Below are 23,755 nucleotides of genomic sequence, written 5' to 3'. Positions count from 1 at the left end.
ACCCCAATAAAACCACTTTCTGTCACAAAACCGATAACAGATGAACAATTTATAAACCACTTGTATCAACTTTTATCGTAAAGGTAATTCTAAAACCAATTGACGAATAAAAACTTTCCTTCCCGCCACATTTATTAAGAGAATCTCGATTGGCTGACAGAACTGGCCTACACGCGCACGCACGCACACACGCACGCACACGCGTGCGCGCGCGCACATGAGCCATAAACATATTTTATATTTATATTCAAGCACAGACACCTAAAAAAAGCTTCTAGCATACAGTAACTAAGTATTTGTACTTAGTTCCTCGTCCCGTCCTTTTGATACCAACGCAGAAATATGTTCAACAATAAAACAAACAAAACATAAATAAAGGAAATTGTCTCACCGTTCCAATAAGATCAGATCAGTTCTTATAAGATTCCTCTGAATTGTACATTGTTACTTCCCACCACCAATGATTTGATTTAGGAAAAGAAAAAAAAAACCGACGCACGCATAGGCTGGGTCGTTTGAATGCTTGGTGTACGCATGCGCGTCGGGGCTGGCGTGGCGTCGACCAGGGTGAGAAGCATCTGTTGGATGAAGTGCTGTTGCTGCCGCCGCCACCGCCGGCTGAGATTCATCATGGCAGTGGCGGCTGTGGTCAGCGTTTCGTGAGCCGCTTACTCGAGACTCGGCAGGAATGCTTCGACCTGGCCCAAACCTACCAACCGAACCTGTCCTGGTTCCAATGCTGCCCTAGGACGGCACACAATCTTTCATCCCCCCCAACCCCCACCCCACGCTCGAGGTCGACCTGTGGCAAAAATAACAGGTAAGCAGAGTATAGGGAGGGAGATTTGTTTGTTTGTTGGTTGTTTTTTTTTTACCTTTGAAATGAAGAGCGAATGATTGCAACAAGTTTTTTTAATCGTTCCATTAGTCTTTTTTTGGTATTAATTTCTGAAACGCCATTTTAATCGGAGCGCACCTGCCAGAGCTTGCCGTCGTTATGTGACGTGCCCTCCCTTTCAATTAAAACAATTTACGCGCATAAACCTTTTAACGTCCGCCGCTAAATTTGCCTTACAAGTTGGAGTGAAGACGTTGCAAACATTTTAACTTTTTTTTTTAAATGCGTTCTTAACTTGACATGAGTTCCTCCCTTATGCCGAGTAGGAAATTGTGTCGAGGTGTTTTTTTTTTAATTCCCCTCCACTAATTGCTTCCTCCCCACCTTTTCCAGCACGAAATGATCAGCAGCAGCAGCAACAGTAGTAGCGTCTATGGTAAGGTTATTTACATTAACTTATGCTTATTTTCTGTCACTATTGTCACAAATGTTCATTCAGTAGACATTGTTCCTGTTGCCACAGTGTTGAACATAAGAAAAATATTGAAGAGTTTCCAAATGGAAAAAAAAAATCAGCATGAATTAATACCTAGCAATATTTTATCATCTAGCAATGTAATACTTGAATTGGCACCTTTCCCCCCTGGGCTTGAAATTTAAATATATGAAAATGAGTCGTTCCAACATTTCACCTCACCTTATGTCTGTGGAACCTTTTCATACAACTATCAAACTAATCTTTTTTGTTGTTAAAAAAAAATAATTTGTACGTTATTCATGTCATGATATATTTGCATTTGACTTAGCACATTACAAGTAGTTTAATTTTAAGCATTTTTTTACACGAGCACAGTAATTCATTATACAACAACTTGTTTGAGGTATAGCAGCAGTTCTTACAAACACAAGTCTTACATTTATGTTGAATAATAGATTTGACTCATGAAATCACTTATTAGATTTAATAATTGTTTGCTGAACAATATAGTCTCAGTCACCATCACTATTTCATGCTTTTATATTTCAAATTTCTGCCAGACATTGATTGTAAAAGACAAACGCTAATGAAAATAAAGGTGGTGAGCAGGAACAGCAGAATACGTAAATCAATGAATTTGCACCCATGCATGTGTTTTGTACTGGTTCTGTTTTAACGGCTTAAAGTGCCCCAATATGCCATCCAGTGCCAATCGGAATAGCACACTTGCATTTGATGGAGTCAAATTGGTCAAAAACAGTTTGTTGCATTTTTTTCCCCTCGCATTAAATACATGGTGGAAAGATCAATGTCCTTCTGAAGCTGAAATGCAGGAGCAAATTCCGGAGTGAGTTTTGGACCTTTATACTGGACCATGTGAGAGTGTTATTTGTGTAGTGGAGTGTAATTTGTGCTTTACTTGTAAACAGGAAGACAAGAGAAGCACTTTTGGCTTTTTGGGTGGTGTGTGTAAAAACAAAAAAGCCATAAAGCAGATCCTGTTCAGTGTATTTGCTGGTGGTCATACAATGCGTTTTCTTTGTAGTAGTATGTCTGTATAGGAAGAATTGGCCTCATTATATATGTAGTGTATCGTCTCACATCTCAGCATGCGAGTTGGCTCAATGGTGAGTAAATCCGGGGTAAGAGGGGAAGAATCGCGCTGTGCGAAAAGGAGAGCATCTCCTGTGCCTTTCTCTCCCCCGAAAAGAGCGATAAAGGTGGTTAAGCGACTCTCAGTGGGGCTATATAGATAAATTATCCTGACACTTTCTATCAGTGTGTAATGTTTACCATTAAACGCGGTTTCACCATCCCGCCATTCTGCCTGCCCCGTGGGACCCCTGACAGATGTAAAGCAGTTGATGGTGGCGGTCTTTTTTTTTTTTTTTGTGGTGTACATGTGAGAGTGGATTTCTCCCAGTTGAGATTGATGCCCTCAAATTCCAGCCAGGAAAGGCTTATGATCTTTTGGCAAATATGTTAAGTGTCCGTTAGAGTATATTTTGCTCCAGATGCTAGCGCCCTACAACCCATGGGAGTACATGGGAATACACAAATCCCTCCTGCTCTTGTACTGACCCTTTTCCTTTCCTGCTCACTTCACATTTGGCCAATAGAACTTCGGGTCCATCGTGGAGCTTGCTTTGTCATCTTCAGGCGCTGCGCATGGATGGCTTTTGCAGGTCCCTTGAAAAGATTTGATGCACTTATCCGCTCCAACCTCCCAACCAGATGCGGTGGGGGTGTGTGTGTGTGTGGGGGGGGGGGGTCAGGGGGGGTATCTGTGTTTCCACGATTGCTGGTTCTTGGATGCTCTGATTTAAGTCGTTGTCCTTCGAGTAATGCATTCAAATGCGCAAGTCAAGTCTATTTATATAGCACTTAATCACAAAAGAGTCTCAAAGGGCTTTACAAGTTGAAAAGTATTAACAATGTTTCCCAATCTAAAGTCCCAACCAGGCAAAGAAAAACTCAAAACCCCAATTTTTTGGGGGGAGATGAAACCTTGAGAAAGGACCACAGATAGTGGAGTGTTCGGATCAGAGAATGTTAAGATTGGTCAACTGTGGCATTTGAGACTTTTCTGCATCTTAAGCCTCAGTGTTCCTCAGAATAGATTAATAATAGTTACATGTCAGGCCGCCAACAGGAAAAATACCATTGCACTGGTCAACAACTTTTACTACGTTTTTTTTAAAATCAGAGATACAGGTAAACATTTCTACCTGAAGACCGACCTCTGCCAAGGCTTAAACTGTTGAGAAAATGAATGGTACTGTAGCTATGATGCGCTGTGTCCCACAATCAAAAGGATCCCGATTCGAAACTGTGTTTGGGTCTTTCTGTATGGAGTTTGCATTCTCTTCCTGCCTTTCTGGCTTTCCTCCAGCTAATCCGACTTCCTGCCATGTTCCAAAAACATGCTTGTGGCTAAGTAGAGACTAAATTGCTTTTGTGTAATTCTAGTTAGCTAACACATAAACTAACCAACAAATGGTGATCAAACATCTTTTGATTGATGGAGGTCATACTCCATCAATACTGTATTGGTTTGAGGCATCTTTGAGATTTTTTTTTCTCCACAATTTCATTTTGTTTGAGTTGCTAGGTAGTCAGAATTTTTAAAAAAAACAGTTTTAGTGGACAGGCTAAAGCAATTTTAGGACATCTACACATGTGCAAAGAAACAGTGTTGAAATGATTTAGTGTGTTATTTAGCTAAAAGTAGTGCTTTGCCCCCACCTCGTGGCTTTTTGACACCAAGAAACCATGGTAAAGTAGGTTGACAAGTTTTATTTTGGCAAAAGTAGTGAGTTGTGGCATCTATAGTTAACTACTAGCTTTTTCTGAGGAAGCGTCAATTAGTCGCTGAGTTTTGCTATTTGTTCTAAGGTTCAGTCACTGTACATGTGTTGCTCTAGCATTGTTTAAATTCAGTATCAGTAGTCTTGATCGCTGTTAAATTGTTGCTATTTCAGAGCACGAGAGCAAGGATTGTTTCTTGGTAGGAAAAATACACAAAAACGGTATCCCAGATTTTCATGAAACTTTGTGAGAATGCAAAAAGCAAGTCCCAGTACAATTTTGGTGCACATTAGAACGAAATGTGTCCAAAAATGTCTCCCTTTGCCCCCAGACATTATCTCACAGTCGTCCAGCTTGCTGGAGGACTCAAACCCAGAGCTGCACTCTGACTCTTCTCCCTCGCTTGCATGTACGTGAATACAAATATTGTCACTGTCACAGAACCGATGAAAATCAGTGAGGCATCTCACAAATTGCAGAGTTGAGGTAAAAAAAAAATCTATCTATCTGCCTGCCTGCCTGCCTGCCTGCCTGCCTGCCTGTCTATCTATCTAAGCACGGAATTGTAAAAAAGACATTTATTTACAGAACATAGTTATTTACACTTGGGAGAATGTCCATATAATATAGTAGTAGCTTGATATGTTTATATTCAGATTTTTGATTGGACAATACTGCACTAGTCTTGTTCATTGTAAGCACTTGTAAACGATGTAGAGGCGTATTTACCGTGGGGTGTGGGAGGAGTGGGCGGGCGTGCGGTTACCGGTAATGCATTTCCCAGTTTCGTGGTAGAAGCTGTTTTTGAATCTCACTCTCTTCTTTTTTTGCTGTAATGCAAGCAAACAAAAGTTAATGGGACAACAAATCTCTCTTTTGTTTCCTGTGATTAAGATAATAATAAAAAAAATAATAGTAAAAATACAGTTCAAATCTTGAAATGGAAATTCCAATACTGGTTTGTTGGGCAACCTGGCCACTTTTGCACGCAATTCAGAGCTTGCCGCAGGCTAGTGTGCTTGCAAAAAAATGCACCAACACTACTCGGTGTGTACACCTTCTTGATTTCTGACTCCATATTGTGTATCTCAGTCATTTAAGAAATGAAGACCTCTTTTTTCAAAGAAATGTATAGCAATCGTCCTTTGGGTAAATTTTCTCCAAATTATTTGAAGCGATTTATAACAATTTGGGCAAGACCTCTATTATGCAAATCATCTGTCGAGATGGCCCCGGATCTTAATAAAACAAACCAACCCTTCCCCACCCCCCAATAATCCCCCTATATTGTTGCTCAATGAAGGGCCACATACCCAATTCTCCATCTTCTTGCCCACTAACATATATTTATCCTCTTCACACCACATTCCTCAAGGCCACTCAGATCCCCCTCAGGGGAGTCCAGATGACATGCTCACTAATGTGGGCTTTGTCCTCCCAAGTCTCGCAAAGCACGTTAGGATTTGTCCCTTTGTGGCTACGCTTGCGCCAAGTGCTTGAAGCCGCGAGAGGCTTAGTACTTGCTTCCAGGGGAAGTGTCAAGTGCCAAGGCATTGAAAATGTTTTGGAGGGGCGGTTGGGGGAGTGTTTGAAGGCAGGGAGAGAAACTAGGTGGCCGCTGTCAAGCAACTCCATTGAGCCGCGTGAATGGGTCATTCATATTTTTCACACAATCGCACAGATGCCATATTGTTGGTTCAACAATTAAATGTAACAAAGATGGGATTGTTGCAGCTTCTTGAATTGTGCCAGTGTGGAAAACATCTTGCAGAGTGCAGGCCGAGGACACATCTTGACAGTTGGTTTTGGAAACAAGCGATGGATATTTTAATTAATTGATTTGAGTGAATAAAGGGACTATGTACGGGGATGCAGATCAAAAATGTCGGCCTGCTTCTCAAGTGAGCAGCAGAGGTTGTTGTTTGGCGCTCATTTTTTTTTTCCGCCCTGACCCACTGACCTGATGAACGTAAAGGGAGACTTGAGTGGGCTGAACTTTGGTATTTATATAATAGGTCTGTATGTAAAATTGTCAGCACTCGCCCCCACCGGCCCCCTGAACTTTTTTTCCTGTTTGTCTACGAGTGTGATATGCATTGTTCTGAATAGGTGTGAATTTTATTTCAGGAAACCCTGACTGTGGATGGTATGATAAAGAATGATGCGTGCATGCACAGCCATCCCTTACTGAGTCGCTTGTCGCTCCAGCCACCCGTTGAAAAACTGCTGGCGCTGCCTCTGCTTGCCTGTCTTTGGCAAAATGGTCCCAGGGGGAGACATTGTGTGACTTTGTCCGTCCAATCTACTCTGTCCAATCCTGCTTCATAAAGATTAGATGTTAAGAATGGAAGAGCAGAATACCTTTTGGTGCTTTTTTTTTTGGCAGTTTTGAAGGTTTTGTTGCCTCATATATGAACATGTCACCACACATCATGCAGAGCGGGCTTGGTGTTGGAGAATTCTCTGTAGCCAGTAACGTGTACAGTATTTTCAGACAGACTGCTGATCTTGTTTATTAAATGCAAGCATTATATTTTTGTAGGAAGTTGTTGGCTCTTGTAACTTTTGTCTCATCATTTGGCCTTTTTGCATTTCTGAAGAAGCTCTCGAAAGAATTTTTTTTTTCCATTTTTGCTGACTTGCTTGTCATTTTACAGTGCTCCGCTGCGGGCTATTCGATTATCTATTGGGATCATACAGAAACCTCAGAATGTGTCTCCGCTGTATTTTTTTTCACAGTTGGAAACTTGAAAATGGTGTCCCTTTGACATGCTTTGTCAAAATACCCCAAGGGTTAAGAATTAGAGAACACTTTCCCCCTTTTGTTTTATCATAACGGGGCGCAGCAATGGGGTTGTGATGAGGCACGTGGCTCATTTTTTATGTACTAATTCTACCATCGTGTAGCTACACTGAGCAACTACTCAAAATAATATAATTGACGACTTGATACAAAGACATCAAATTGATATTGAGCACAATTAGCCGGTTTGCGCAGCCTCGACAATCATTCTAGATTTTGTGGCCGCCGCAGTTTTGGAAGGTGTCTGGGAATACAGAAGTGTGTCAAATAACTCAGTCGGCATGTTAAACACATCACACTGTTTGTTTCACATCGATACAAAATTGGAGGGGCAGTGAGATAATAAGGGGCATGAATGTGATTTAAACATAAACAAACACCATCAATGTTGAAATAAATCACATTTTATAATCTGAAGTTGACGGTAGCCAGAATCAATCTTGTCACCATGCGCAGTGCATTAAACCCATCTGGATGAGAGGCTGCTCACATTTATTGTTTGGCTGCACGGGACACTAATGGCCGTTTAATTACTCAATAAAAGGCACCTTTAAATAGATTCCTGTGTGGTGAGCAAATGGTATTGATTTGTCGCTGAGCTGCAACGTGATCTCTTGAGAAGGACGATCGGAGCCGTCGGACCTGGGTAGTGCATTTGTCACTTCATCGCGGCATAACATGGAGGCAAGGCTAAGATGCAACACACCCATGTTAAAAGGCATTTTGTCCGCTCACATCCTCTGAATTAAATTTGACAGCATTTGTCATTTGTGGCTGAGTTTATCCGTTAATTACTCCTCTGAGGGTTGAAAAATTAGGAATTAAAAAAAAAATGTAGGAAATTTATCTCTGGTGACCAGGAGTTTTGAGACATAAATGTAGCATCTGACTGGGGTTCGAAAGTGATCTTGATTTGATCATTTTATTTTGCTCTTCAGAGAATTTTGGTTGATTGAATGATTGTCTTTATTTCAAACATACGAACAATGAAAAAACTAAAATAATTACAAAACAAAACCAGAAATGGTGTAGATCAAAATAAAACAACGGCAAAGCGGACACACTTGGGTGTGGTCGAAAGTTCCTCACTTCAATATAAAGCTGCGAATAGTGAACAAGTCATCCACAAAGTGGGTTCAAGTTGTTTAATGCCTCGTGTATTTAGAACACCCAATCAGCTTTGCCTTTTAAGGATGTCCCTGCTAGCTTAATGCTAACATAGAAAGGGGTACACCTTTGAATTGCTAACAAATAGAATCAATAGACATTTCAATACGAACAGTGGAGCAACACGTCGACAGACGATACTCGCAGGCATTTATTCTTTATCGTCTGGGGGGAAAATAAATTGTAAGTGACCAATGTAGGCACAGCAAATAAAACAGCACAATATAATTAGATTGAACCATCAAATCATTCAGAATTTGTTTACTTCTTTATATTCCATTTATTTTTTTTACCTTATGTTTCTATAGCATGAACTAATTTATAGTGCAATTTTCCTGGATTAAAAAAAAAGAGGTATTTTTTGCAGGAGAGGCTGCTGCAATGGATTGTTGGCATTGCCTTTCATTTCAATGGGGAAAGGTGACACGTTTTGTTTTTGACAGTCGGGAGAGGAAATAGATGGGTTGATGTTTTATGCTGTAAAAGTAGAGAGTGGCTCAGTAAATACATTTTCATAAGTTCAAAAATTATTCTAAGGTATTGCAGTCATTATAAGGCTTAAACGTTGAAGCTAAATGTCGTACACTCAAACCGAAACAAGATCTCTAAAGCAGCTGTCCGACCCACTTTTTTTTTTTTTTTTTTTTTTTTTTTTTAAATTTGGGAGGCGTGGCGGGTGGGGGAAATTAAATATGGTCACCCAAATTCATCTGAAAAGCAGGCCTGCTCCGTGTTAACATTTTTCAGTTCTGGTTCTTTGTGATCCAGTCTCTCTTGATGAGTACATCAAATGAATGGCGGCTTTTCAGCACAGGCTCAAGTCACATGGGCGGCTTTGTGGACCAGAATTGGGCCTTGTAGAGGGACAATAAAAGCAACATTGTCCAGTGACGAGCGTACACAGCTCCTTTTTGTCGATAAATGGATTTTCATGCTCCTCTAGAATGAATAACTGTGAAGAATGTGGAATTATCGTCTCGTCACATGAAGTTTGTGTGGTCTTCTGAGAGTACTGCCGGATTTTTTTTTCTTGGATTCCTATTTTATTTAATGTGTATACTACAAAAGTAATATTCAATACATTTTGCAATTGAATTCAATTCAACAAATAGGCAGTGACTCATTGCCAGACTGACTGCTGCTGATAATACGTCGTTATTAGCTGATCTTCTTCACGGTTTTGGATTGATAATCATAAACTAGATCATGCCATTTTAGATTGTAACGAAAAATTATTGGTCCAAGAATGTGGGTCAAGTCGCGTTCTTGACATAATTAAGGTTCACAGAACTTCACATTATGTTTGCACAAGTCAATAATTCATGCAGACAGTTTCTAGCATCCATCAAAGCTGCTTTAAATTCTCAAAACCTGTCCTGGTCCGCAGTTCACTGGACACCATTTCAGTACAACTCGCTGATCCATTCTGCCATTTCATCTTCTTTTGCAAGCATCCGTCGTCCTCTCTGGCGTCATGTTCATGTGTGAAAACGGACGGAATTGTCTGGTGAATATTTGGTTGTGTTTGGGCCTGCATGTCCACCTGTGCCGAGTGAAGCGTTCCCTCGGGAAGCATTTACCAACAACAGTTTTTACTTCCTACATGTCATCTATCTGGGGGGGGGGGGGAATCCTATGTCTGAGCTACTTAGAAAACATTTTACTTCCCATGTAATGGATGTACCTAATAATTTAGCTTGCAGCTGACTCTACAAGCGGAATTTCATCAGTTTTTGTAATGTGCAGAAATAATTTGGAACATTAGCTTGCAATTAGGGGACTGGCCTCTCTCTTGTCACAATTGCAAGCCCAGACCACTTTTCAGTGAGACGTAGTGGGCCAGCCGGGACACATCAGAGTGGAGAGCTCAATCAGTGGGACATACTGTAGCTTGGGGCGTGGTGGCCATTGGGAATTTCTGGAGATTTCCGAACGGGCGAGCCATTCTCGGCCACAATTGGGGTGCATCAGGGTTGATCTAATCCCCCGCTTTGAGCCTATCCCAGGTGACTGTGATGGGCTGAATGTATTCAAGAGGGCAGTTAAACACCGTTTTGGTTGATCTGAAGATGAACTTTGTTCATTTTTGGCATATAGTTAGTCCCCACTATTCGCTAGTATTTGACCCCGATTCTAATTGTTTTCAAGCATCTGTGATGTCATTTTCAGTTGACAGCAAGTGGCAAAATGGCTGCCTCCCGAGATGGCTAAAAACAGGTGAAATTTCCATGTTCTTATTCCACAAGTGCCATATTAATCAGAATTCAGTGTTTAGGCTAGCGGGGGCTGCAAAGAAAATATGAAGAAAATTTTGGGGTTGACCTCCAAAATTGGCTCATAGATTATTCGATTTTGTTATTGAGCAAAAGACTGTAATTTAAGTTTACAACCCAGTCCATCCCATCATACAAAGAGGTTCACTACATTGCACCCCCCTGGCACTAATTACTACTTTCCTATTAACCACAGTTTTGACCCCATGTTGTCGCATTTTTGGACATTTCCAAATGATATTTGCTACGCCCTTTGTGCTCTGCTGAACCCACCCAAAAGTCTTCAAACCTTTAAATCTTCTCTTGCACGCCGAGCAACTCAACTGTTACCTTGTGTCGCAATATGCTGCAGGTAGTTGGATCATGTCGAGGTCATCAACATTCCTGTCAGACAACACACTGAGGTCTGCTACAGTTGTTTTACCTCTTATAGCTACTAACTAACATGATTATAAATCATCTCCAACAGTTGGTGGGATAAAAACCGTGAAAGGTAGCGGGGCCCCTGCGTTCATCAGCTGTGGATGTGATTACAACGATCGATGGGAAGACTATGACACTGTGTGGATGGCAAACACCTGAGGAGATTGTGTGTGTGTGTGTGTGTGTGTGTGTGTGTGTGTGTGTGTGTGTGTGTGTGTGTGTGTGTGTGTGTGTGTGGTAATGTGAGATCAGACATCGCCTGTTAGTCGCAGCCTCGCATCTGCTGTCAGCCATTCGCTCTAACTCCGTTAAGGATGTTATTGATTGCTCATTACGCGCCTGTTCCCTGAAAGTCGAGCGTCCCTTATGATCACATTAAACTCCCCTACTCCCCCAACATCGGACCCCCTCCTGAGATACCTTCTGCTCATCAGCTCACATCAAGTTTCTCCTCCGAGATCTGATATCAAGCAGCCTGACATCCTTTTTGTACCCCTCCCCACCCCCCCATTTAGATTTACTCAAAAATAAGTAAAATAATCACACACAGTAATTGATGTGTTTTTCGCCTCTGGTATGTAAATCAGCGAACAAGGATGAGAAACACTTAAAATTACAAAGTGTTTCATTTTTATTTGCCCAAAGTGATGTCGGCTTTGTGATCTGTGTTTTGTTGACTCCATGACAAACAAAGAGGAACTTGACAAGGACCACATCATTCAGACTCTTATCATTATCTTTTGTTTATTTCTTATTTTTTAATTAATCGTAATGTGCGAGCAACATACAAACTATCCAGAACAGTAATTTCCGTTTTGGAGATGTTCAGCTCTCACCTCGCTTGGCCCGAAAACGAGGAATATGTGTCTCTAGATCATTTTCTCTTGCACTTATTCTGGTCAGTGTATCAGCTGACTTTGGGCCAAAGGTAGACCACACCCAAGACTGGTCACCAGTCTACAACTCTTCACACACAAAAAAAAAACAAACAAAAAAAACAATAAAAACACTGGCAGCGGATGGCAGAGGGACTCGCTGCCCTGGCATTCATCTTTCTTGGATGTTCCTCTCGGAAGGCTCCCCTGACTATTTCTAGAAAGTGTCTCTTTTCTAAAAAGTGGGTTTCTAACACGCAAGTCAAATGTTCTTTTTGACAAGAACCTTTCTTTGTTTTATATCGAAATTAGTTCTGGATCAATTGAACGCAGGAGGAGGATTGTAAATACTGTATTCCCAAATGTCCAAATATAGCCAAAATGTCATTTAATTTGAAATGTATCCAGTGAAGAAAAAAAAAATCTACACCTGGTGGATTAAAAGAGAGCTCGCGCTTGGCAGAATTGATCGCAGTTAGAAGCTCTCCTTTGACTTTTCAATTTGAACTATTTCACAGGGTACTCTGATATTGGGTACGCTACACAAAAATTGCAATCCGCTTTTATTTTATTTTATTATTATTCTTATTTAACTTTTTCATGGTTAGTGCATCAAATTCAAGCTTCAAATTCAAAGTAAGCTGCATTAATTTCTTGTCTGGACGTGGAAGGAGTCTCTGAGCCGTCAGAAGTCTCCAATAACATCACAAAATAGTTGCTCGAGGGGTTGGAAATTTTGATAAATACAGTCACGCAAGTTGCCTGTACTTGGAGGCCGCTCACTTCGTCTCATGCCCTCGGTCGTCATAGTAACAAAAGAAATACTCAGCATTTGCATGAAAATGACCCTTCCCTGATTCTGACCAGAGTGTTACAAGTGGCTATCCAGAATGTTTTGATTCCTAATCCTTTGTGTGTTTTGACAGAAGAATGTCAAAGGTCTTTTCGAAAGACAGAGGTACAGAAAACGGACAGATGGACGTCTTTCCAAATGTTTGTCCTGAGCCATGAAACATACACTTGGAAGGTGATGTTCTCAATAAATACCCGCGTTGTAAACGCTTTCGGTCTGCGAGCCAAGTATGTGGCGATAATCATCCACTCGCAGCCATGACACCACCGTTCATGATGTACTTCTTGCTGAGACAAGTAACAGAGGCGGGAGGGGGTCGCCGAGTGACCTCCTGAATGGTTGTTTTGGGATTAGTCCCGTCCAGCACTTCCCTCCGAGTGGCCAATGGATTGGTACTTCCAGAAATGAGTCACTCGAAAATGATCATCGGGCCGCCGTCGCCAGGTACCGTATGATAATGGATAACCATTACAACCCACACACACGCAGGCATACGGCTCCTCAGCGTCACTTGAAATATGATGCATGCAGTACGCTTAGCGAGCACTTAATGTCCAAAAGTGGCACATTTGCTGAGATTTACAAGACGGGCGACAGAAAGGTGACGGTGGCATGAAAGGTGGGGTTAAAAACGACGGTGCGTCAATAATTATCTCATTTTATTTACGAGGATGGACGCCTTTTTAGATGAGGTTACAGAAGCGCCCTCTCTATTGTCTGCCTTATTCTGCAGCCCCATCCTCCTTACTGATGGTTCTTTTTTTTTTTTTTTCTTCTCCCCGGTCCCTCAATCGGTGGCAGGATCAATCTCATTTCTTAAAGGATTAGGCCTCCGCTCATAAAAATCTATTTTAATTACCCAACACACAGGTAAACAAAGCGGTTGCCAGGTATGGATCTTGGCGAGAGCATGGCGGAGTGTGCCACCTCCCAGGTTTAACCTCTGGGTCACACTGAAAGAAACAAAATGATTAGCGTCGTTGACCCACATTATTGTGTTTGCAGAGGCGATAGATATATATCTATTTTTTTTTTCTCTCCGTGATGAGATCTGGCAACATCAGCAGAGAGTTGTAGTTTCGGGATTAGATCAGCAGTCTCTACATCTTGTACTTTGCTATGATTGTGTTTTAGTAAAACATACTTATAAATTAATAGCATGAAAGAAATTAAACAGTTTTGTCACTTTTTTTGGCTTTGAGTGGAAAGTGTGCTGCTCATTCTGCTGTGCGCGTTTTGTGCCACCTGGGGGGGCCTAACTATTGCTTTAAAGGGATATAAAACTGACACAGATTCATAATATCTGTAGCATACCAGCGCCACATACGTTTTCTAGTGCCTCGAAATTCTCCGATCCAATGTAAAGCACAGTACAGCACGGGAAAAAAACAATAGGCGTGCCCTCCCAGGATCTTCTGATCAAGCCAAAGCAGTAACAAATGTCCTTACTGTTTTTATAGTGTAATAATTCTGACTTCAACTGTTCCTGTTACACCTGCCTGCATTGTTCACTCCTCCCAAAAAACTGTTGTTTTACTTTCCACAATGTTTTTTTTTTTTTTTTTAATAGATAGATTATTCCTTCTCCATCCCCAAAGACTCAAAATTGCCCATTGGTGTGAATGCTTCCACTGGTCAACAGCACATTTTAATGGCTTTATGTGTCCCTGAATGTATTTTGGACGCTGATTTAAAAAAAAAAAAAATGCCTTTCCTTTTTTCCTAGCACATCATGTTATTGACTTATTCCTATTTTTTTTTTCAAGTGCGACCTATAAAAGCTTGTGCAATACAGATTTTACCGATGCATTGCAATTTATAGCATGACATTTCGGAAAAGAATTCCACCTGTTGCTGAACCTAATGTGCTAGAGGGAAAACGAGGACAGATTAAGAAGCAGTGCAAAAAAAAAAATAAATCAAGAAAAGTCTCTCTGATAAAAAAAAAAATATATTAAATATATATATATATATCTGTTGACCAGTGTTATTTTTCTTATGCGGAAAGGCGCTACGGATAAATGGATGGATGTATTATTTTGTGAATTTGAGAATCTTTCATTTATTTGTGAATGTACAGTTTTACTAGCAATGTTCATTTTTTTTGTTACATTTTCCGGTTACACAAAAGAACCTAACCATGATATATGCAGTATTTTTCCTCTAACAAACACAAAGGTGTGCGTGGTGTAGAACATATCAAACGATTGGACTGGAACAAAATCAGCTTTATTTCCACCCCAAGATACTTTCTGAAAGTTTTTCTTCACAGTGAAAGAAATGATACATTACTGGCCATATTAGCGGTCTTCACCGATGTTTATATTTCAGCAATAAAAAAAATAAAAATAAAAAAAAGAATCCTGTTTGTTTCAGCAGGCCAAAGATTTCCAGTGGGTGTGGTGGTGTGTTTGCATACTGGGGATGCCCAGGGCTCTCTTTAAAGGAAATAACCCGGCGTTCAAGCCATGAGATTAGCCATGCTGCACTAGTCACAGGAAATGGAGGCGCTGACAGACAGAGCATCACACCCCCACCTACTATTTACACGCACCTAAGGCACAATTCCTCTCTATTTCTCTCGCAACGCCAAACAAAGCCATGCACAATTTCCTTGATCCCGAGCATTTGTTTAACTGCGCCCTACCTATTTAACCCACCCACTCACATGTCTGTCTTGTCCAAGCAAATTTACGGAGACGGTGTCTTAAATCTTTTGTTGTGATTCTACGGCTGGCAGCAATTGACGGTGTGAGTGTTTTAATCATATTCGCGGCTAAAAAAAGATGTGCGCAGCTTGTAAAACGTGCTAAGAAAAAGATAAGAGTATTATTGAAAATGACACCAATTTGTGTATTTGTTAAAATGTGCTTTGTGTTGAAAGAGGAGGGAGGGAGGGGTGAGAGGAGCTCCAATGAAATGCATTGGGGGAAAAGAATGAGCCAAATACACTTTGTCAAACAGACAATAAGCACACATCAGGAATTTAAGGGAATACATAGGATATAATAATGAGCGTTGTTGAGAAGTTATGATAGACTAGAAGTTTTCGTACAAAAATATGGTACTGAGCGGCTTTGAGGACAACTAGTTTGAACAGAAATTCCTGGGCTGTCTACAGTGCGTTGATTTGCCAACCACAGACAAACCAAATTCAAAAATGAGGTAAAAGTTGAATTCATATGTTGCGTTTAAATCATGATTTTGAAAATAAGCATAGATCTGCAGAAATGTGTCCCATTTTTTAATGTGAAGAAAATTTCTTGAACGCCTACTTGTAATGTGGACGTTTTTGTCATGCCAATAGTCGCCAAGATGTCCTGAATAAGCTGATGGTTTGACATTGGAATAGTTTGCAATTACTAATGTGGAAATTTTAGCATGTCATGTGGAATAGTTGTACAAAGAAATATTAGTGCAAAATACGTGTGAATGCATTTCAGCATGTGAATTTCATTTGTTCCGTGACTAAAGTCGTATTTCAATTTACTTGGACAGTGGACCCTTACACAATCATGGTTTGGCACCCACAGGGTCACCTATTTGTGGATCATTTTATTTATTTTTGGGGGCATCAAAACTTTAAAAAATATATATTTTAAATATTTTTTGTTTGGGTTTTTTTTCGGTTATGGGCAACCCCTGTTTTTCATGGAAGAATCATATGCGGATTTTTGCTGTTTGTGGGTTGGCCCTATCCACTGTATGTCAATCCTGAAAACTGAAAAGTCATTAATCGGTTCCAGCACCCCAATCACCACAACAATGACAAAGATAGAAATGAAGAAAAATAGCATTGCATTGTAAAATATAAATCGGAATAAAAATAATTTCAAGAAATGAACTATATTTTTGAATTGAGCCAAATGTCAAACACGCTCACATGCACACCGTGTTTGTGTGGCCTCGTGAATGATGTTAAGACCCAAGTTCGAAGCTATATCAATGTGAGGATCTTCGCCATGCTCCCTGCAAGCGTTTTCATTTTCTATTTGTGTAGAATCAGTCCGGACATCTCTAGTGGGAGCATTCACACCATTTTTCTGAGAGCGGTAGTGTGGTATGACATTTTCACCTGTCAGCCAGGGAGAAAATGAGACTCCTTTGTACGGTATATGTATCTAGTTTGTCTGACTAAATTTAGCGACACTGTTAACAAAAGCTTTGTGGGTCGTCTCATGATATTTTGGATTTGCCTAGCGCCCGTAAACTTGTCAAAGCCGATCTTCTGATGATTCCGCTGATTGGAGTTTGATGGTCACGCCGTGATGTTAAAGAGCATGTATTACCATGGATATTAGATTTTTTTTTTCCTCAAAAAAGATGCTGACATGTGTCAAGTATCTTTATATTGCCAATGCAAGCTGTCATCTTTACAGCAGCCAAGCACCGGCAGCCCTTACTGTCTTTGAATTAGTGACAGCTCATTTCTTCGGGTCAGCGCTCAAGAAGCTGAGACTTTGAACTCACTCTGTTTACTTCCCTCATCTGTTGTTGTTTTTGCTTTTGACAGACTAGTTGTCATCATGGTGAGCTGAGGAGGAGCTCACATTCGACTTCAAAGTGCATTTGGATCCCGCGTCGGTTTTCTTTGGAGGGAAAAGTGAGCCTCGGAGAGACATTTTGGTCTCTTTTTAGAACTTCTGAAATTCACTGCTTTTTTTTTTTTTTTTTTAACTAGTGACATACTGTCAGGCGAAGACAGTTCTAGTTCTCATTTTTCAAATTTATTGAATTATTTTATAGTTATATTAAACGATGCATATGGCACACTTGTTTTATTTTTGACACTCAAAGACCATTTGTTTAATATTGAAAGGTATACAGTATATGCATAAAAGATTAGAATTGTGATTATATTTCCATTTATAATGCAGATTTAAGAGTCAGTATGCTTGCTATGTTGTCCTTGCACTGATCCGTGTCTTATGATGCCCAAAGTTGTCCGCTAAAATCATGCACGTCACAGGGCGTTTCAGTACTCTGTGTGAGCGTCTTTCAGTTGTGCATCAATATGAGAGTGTTTCAGTAGTATGTCTGAGAGCATTTTAAGTAGTGTTTTAGAGAATTTAATGTATAAATTATATTTTTGGTCGACTTTCCACTTCTTTATGGAACTACACTACTTTATATGGGATTTTACAGTATCAGCAATATACTGTGTACAACAACCAAAACAGCAAATGACCACACAACAAGGCGGATGGCAGGAAGCAAGCAGTAAGCCTGCGCTAACCATGTGATGTTGGACTAGACCAGTGGCTCTTAACCTGGGTTCGATCGAACCCCAGGGGTTCGGTGAATCAGTCTCAGGGGTTCGACGGAGCCTCTGCCATGGAGGTTAAGACATACCCGACTCAACATGTCAATTAGTTACAGCATGCTCGCTTGGCCATCACTGGCTGCAGATGAGCACATTACATTGCTTGACCAATCAGTGCTGCGGGAAATTTAGTTCGCTCAGTAGTCAACGTGTGACTGTCACGAAAGGATGTCGTGTGATTTTTTTTTTTTTAAGAATGTTTTAATACATTCTAACGATGTCGAGCAAAAACACCAAAGTGGTCGGACGAATATGTACCACATGGATTCACATGCATCACGGAACGTGATGGGACTCAGCGTCCTATCTGTATGATTTGTAATGCCAAGTTGAGCAACTCTATTCTCGCACCGGCAAAACTGAAGGAACACTTCTTGAATCAGATTTTCATTGTTCAGTAATGAAGGGTTCGGTGAACTTGCATATGAATTGGTTGGGTTCGGTACCTCTAACAAGGTTAAGAACCACTGCACTAGACTGTAGTGAAGAGGAGTGCAGTCCTTTTCACTCAACTTGTTAACTCGCCTTCCTTGATCAGTCCAACGGTGCTGATGACATCATCAAAATTTTATAATCTTGCCGGGATGAACATGAGAAGGAGAATGAGGACTCACCCCTGTGGTGTTCCACTGTGCTTGCCCTTTCTGATGTTCTGGGGTCTTTTACTGATGAAGCCCATCATTGCAATGCACTGACAAAGCCCGTGTTGCTCAATTTCTGGATATCTAATCGATATAGGACAATTAGGCAAAACAATTTTTATTTTATTTTTTTTAGATATCTTCAACATAAACAACAAACTGAAAATGGAGGAAAACTGTAAAAATAAAAAAGCTCCATGTTTCAGTACAGAGTCGCTCCTTTAACACCGCTGAGATATGTTGAGGAAAATACTGCCCAAATTGCGGTTGTTGTTGCTTCATGAAAAGATCAACCGCACAACGGGGTTGTTTACTATCAGGCTGCATGTTAGTCTTGCGGGAGTTAGCAGACATGTAAGGCTTCTCACTGCACTGAGTGTCTGACAGGCTTGCCGCCCCTGCCACACTCCTCTTGGCTAAAATGTTAGAAATGAATGCAATTAGCTGATTACCAATGTGCTAATTAGCCACTTGCGGCTGCCGAGAGATGTTTGGAGAGGAGATTCGCAAAGGAGAAAATAGTCTGGGGACCTGTGATCCCTCTCCTGAACTGTTTTATTCCCAAATAAACCAGAGAACGTGGCTGTGTATTACATTTTTAATTTGCTGGCGTCTAAGTGGATTCGTGGTAGCTCCGAATTGCTCTACCACAAATGAAGCAATGTTGCCCATACCCAACTGTGGATTTCTCCTTGACGATCAATAAGTGACGCAAGGTTGCTTTAAGACACCTTTATTATATTTTGTAGTACTAAGGATTGTAATCTGCTGTGATTAATTCCCGCAGCCTTTGGTGGTCGGACTATGTGCAGTGAGTCGGTGGAAGTCTGTCCATGTTTACAGATGGCCCTGGCTGGGATTAAAGGAAACAGTCCCTCACTAGCCACCCAAGGCAATAAAAGAGGGCTGGCAGGGGGCAGGTGAAAGTAGCTGGAGATGAGATACAGCAAAAGGGGGTGGGGAAGACGCAGGAGTGAGTGCAGTAAATATTAAAGGCGCAGGTGGCGACTAGGAAACAAGATCTGAGAAAGAATCCAAATCGGAATTCTAAATACTGAGAAAATAAAAGCTGGAGATTATAAATCATAAAAACAAACAAAAAAAAAACATTCTAGTGGTTGCGGTTTGCGGTGCACAATTGATGGGATTTAAGTGAGGAGGAAAGGCAGCAATGGAAGCAAGACAGACTGGGGGAGGTATTACAGAGGAGAGGTCAAGGTGGAGCTGTGCAGGAAGGAACCAAAGCTTCAGACACAAAATGTATTGTGATTCATAGCCTGCAGCAGTTGCCACAGCATCTCATGCCCGTGTTTATTCATCTGGGTCAGTGAACGAGAGCCAGCGTGTGTCTGATTACGTGTTTGAAGAAATCTGATGGTTTGAGTGAGGCTGCTCGTCGAGCCGGCTTTTTGTTTATTTGTTTATTTTTTTAAAGCCCAATTCCAGCCACCTCAGATGAGCAGGCGATTATAGCATGACCCTCCGAGGGCCAGGGTCTGATTGGTCTGGCCACGGTGCATTAAAGGGCCTGTAGCCCAGCCTTTGCTATATAGGATATAGGATTATATACTTGCTCGGTTTCCCCAAATAGTGGTACCTTGACTAATGAGCGTCCCAGTTTACAAATCTTTCGAGTTACGAGCCATCACTTTTATTTTGATTTATTTTGCTTTGGACTTCAAGCCATAATTTCAGTTCTGAGCAATCTTCAGATACGCACATAAATTGGGAGGAAAAAAAGAGAGAGCCGCAGTCGCTGATGCACTTTCAGCCATCTAATGAACGGGACATGCAGCCAATGACATCCAAAATGAAAACACTTGCAAGAAGCGTACAGAACGCGCTCTAACCGCGTGGTAAACGCCCAACCTGACTGACTCGAATTCCTGATGTCACTCACTAAGTCACGCCCCTTAAAAGAGCACATCATTACAAGACTACTGCAGTGTGTTTGACTGGTTAGTTCCACACTGTAAAAGCAGTTTATTTCTGTTTTTATTACTTTTGGTCATTATTTTTCTGTATTTAAAACATTGTGGTTCTTTTTTGGGGGGCTATAATAGATGAATTACATTTCAATTCTTTTCAATGGGGAAACATTTTTTTCTACATCCATACAAGCTTAGTCATGGAACGAATTAAACTTGTACGGCAAGGTACCGCAGTACTTGCAATCCTGGAAAACTGTTGAATTTTGAAGTGCTATTTGAATCTCTTGAGATATGCATATAATCTCCCACTCTTGTAAATTGCTAGAACATTGACTTCGAACGTATAAATCTGGCTTCTTGCCACTGTGTTCTGAAGAATCAAAAAAAAAAAACAATTTTTTGGGGAGACATAAAGCTGCAGGAAACTGAGGTGCCGACCGTACTACAGACTACCCATTTTTCAGCTATGTTGTGTCCCAAGCTCGGTTTTTGGAAGAACACTCAGGTTCACTGCTAGCTTCACAGGCCACTTGGCAGAGAGGAAGTGTGGCATCTCTGAATTGCAAGATGTCTGAAGGATGAATCCGAATTGCGTTGACTGTACTTTCCCATGTTTTCTTTCTTTTACACAGGGTTGAAGATGCAGTGGCATCCCGAGCAAAGCCAGTGGGCTGAACAGCATTTTGACATCTCCTCGACCACATGCTCCCCAGCCCACAAGGCAGAGCCATTCCGTGTAGTACCCGGCCACCTACAGTGCTCGGCCGCCTACCAGTACGCCTGGGCGAACGATGACATCTCGGCCCTCACCGCCTCCAACATGCTCAAGAAATATGCCGAGAAATATTCTGGCATCCTGGAGTTGCCCGTCTCCTATCCCGAAGCCCCCAGTGTCCCAGCGGGGTTGAGCGGTCGGAAGGGTGAATCGGAACCTTGGCAGGATGGCGTCTATCCTATGAGCTGCATACCTGAGGGACTTCCCGTCCGCAAGGGAGGTGTTGCAGCAGCTTCTGAGGTGGTAACTGGTTTGTGTAGCTCTCCTGGTCTTGCCTCCAGCACTCTGAGTGAGCCCAGCTACTCCAGCAGCAGCTGTGGGAGTCACACTGCCACCACACTCCACTCATCCTCATTACCTTCTCAGGAATATGACGGCACTTACAGCGGTTCCTACTTGCACAGTAGTTACAATTCCCATTCTGTCCCTGCGCCCGCACATACTTCCCCATTGCACAGCTCCGGCCTCCTGCAACCACCTCCACCGCCATCTCACTCTACATTAGTCCCAGCATACAACGGAGGCTCGCCAAACTTGTCCGGTTATAATTACACCCCTGCAGGATACCCTGCCCAGAGCTCAGTTGGACCTGGATACAGTCCTAGGGGAGTGCCCCGACCAACCTCTTACCTCCCCTCAGGCATTGCCGCACCAACACCCCTTCCCCCTTATCCATACCACAACCATAACTTGACCCCAATCGCCCCAAGCCCTCTAAATAGTTGCTCCTCCAACTTGCTGAAGAGGAAAGCCTTCTACGTGACGGGCCAGGGAGATATTGACTCCTCTTATGCAAGCTTTGGCTATGACCAAACTCGAAGCTCAAGCGAGAGCCCAATGTACAGAGTGGCAGACAGCAGCAGCACAAACAGGAACTGTGATAGTCCCATTGGCAATGGTTTTAAGAGAGGTTCCGAGAAGCCGTCTCTATCGTTTAATCCACAAAAGCAGTCCACGCTGCCTTCGGAGGAACAACAGCAGCAGCAAAGAAAGTATAGCAGCCAGGCAACTCCCAACCCACTATCTCCATCAGCCTACGTCTCTTCCTCACTCGGGGTTGCTCGCATGGCAGACTTTATATCCCCACCCGTCAGTGAGCAAAATGCTGAAGATCATCGTATCCATCACTCCCGCTCAGGTGTTCCCTCCTCACGCACTGCTGAAGAGCAACTAAAAACCTGTGACCCACACCTCTTGGGCATGGTAACCTCTGAAATAGTTCAGATGGCCCCTCCCATGGACTGGAGTGACATTGCAGGCTTAGAACTGGCCAAAGCGACCCTGAAAGAGGAGGTTCTCTGGCCCATTCTGCGCCCTGACATGTTCAGAAGCTTAGGAGCCACCCCGCATTGTGTGCTGCTGTTTGGCCCGAGAGGCAGTGGCCGGACGTTGCTAGGCCGCTGTCTGGCCATCCAGCTTGGGGCATCGTTACTTCGGCTCAGTGGGTCTACTTTAGTCACCAAGTGGCTGACAGATGGGAAGGAAATTATCAGAGCGTCCTTCCTGGTAGCTCGCTGCCGTCAACCCTCCGTACTGTTCATTAGTGAGGTGGACATGCTGCTTTCGGCGCAACTCACTGAAGAAAGTCCCATTAACAGACTAAAGAGGGAGCTACTTTCCCAGCTGGACTCACTTCTAATGGGCTCGGGTGGAGATGGAAGACAACACGTGTTAGTGGTTTGCTCCACAAGCAGACCCCAAGACATCGATGAAGGGCTGCACAGCTACTTTGCTCGGCGGCTTTTTGTATCCCTGCCCGATAGTGCCGCCCGGCACCAGATTGTCAGCCAGCTCCTCACCCAATCCCAGCACAAATACTGCATGAGTGAGGAGGAGCTGGCACTGGTTGTCCAACGCACTGAAGGATTCTCGGGACTTGACCTCTCCAGACTTTGCCAGGAAACCCATGTGGGTCTGTTACACATATCCACACAACAGGGCGTGGAGATGCCCGGTATGATTCGGCCCCTAACCTACCAGGACTTTGAGAGGGTCTTTTGTAAATTTCGTGCCAGTGTATCGCAAAAAGAAATGGATATGTACACTGAATGGAACAAAATGTTTGGATCCAGACAATGAAAGGACGTGCGCTTTTGTCAAGAGGCCCCTTTTCTATAGACAGACATGTTGTGCTGGAGGGAAAAAAAAAACCCAGACAGAAAATAATACACACTGGCATTGCAGGATTTGTCCACACGTTATATGTGTGTGTATATATATGTACTAGGGGTGTAACGGTAGGCTACATGAATTTGATTGTGCATTTTTCACTACAAAGCATTGGGTAAAAACGGGTACAGACATCGTGACGCATAAACATCAGTGGAGTATGGAGGGGAAAAACAAAACCTAAAACATAATTGAAACAGCCTCTCCCGGGCACTTCACACTGAGCCAAGGCAATAAATGTCTTTGCAGATTTTCAAGCATAATTCAAGTCGAAACAGTCACCCGGCATCCCTGGTTTCTCGGTAGTCACTGAGGAAAATGATAAGATATAGCCAATGTCAGATTTCACAATGTAGCCTGATTTTGAGCCCACAGCCGTGTCGCAGACAAATGTAGTG

At 42.1% G+C, this 23,755-nt stretch overlaps 1 protein-coding gene across 1 annotated transcript; it reads left to right on the top strand.

Annotated features, from left to right (window-relative positions):
• Window positions 1-1,245: 1,245 nt before the first annotated feature.
• Window positions 1,246-23,531, top strand: LOC109528253 (fidgetin-like). The gene is made up of 2 exons (XM_019890634.1): window positions 1,246-1,274; window positions 21,046-23,531. The coding sequence occupies exon 2, from the start codon at window positions 21,054-21,056 to the stop codon at window positions 23,265-23,267; it is 2,214 nt and encodes a 737-aa protein (XP_019746193.1). The 5' UTR covers window positions 1,246-1,274; window positions 21,046-21,053; the 3' UTR covers window positions 23,268-23,531.
• The last annotated feature ends 224 nt before the right edge of the window (window positions 23,532-23,755 follow it).

This window comes from Hippocampus comes, unplaced genomic scaffold (assembly GCF_001891065.2).
Source record: "Hippocampus comes isolate QL1 unplaced genomic scaffold, H_comes_QL1_v1.1 scaffold174, whole genome shotgun sequence".
Classification (NCBI taxonomy): Eukaryota; Metazoa; Chordata; class Actinopteri; order Syngnathiformes; family Syngnathidae; genus Hippocampus; species Hippocampus comes.
This window is presented reverse-complemented; position numbering and strand designations above follow the sequence as displayed.

Bases quoted from the DNA above. Each gene is read 5' to 3' on its own strand.
- LOC109528253 (XM_019890634.1), top strand. From the start codon at position 21,054: ATGCAGTGGCATCCCGAGCAAAGCCAGTGGGCTGAACAGCATTTTGAC.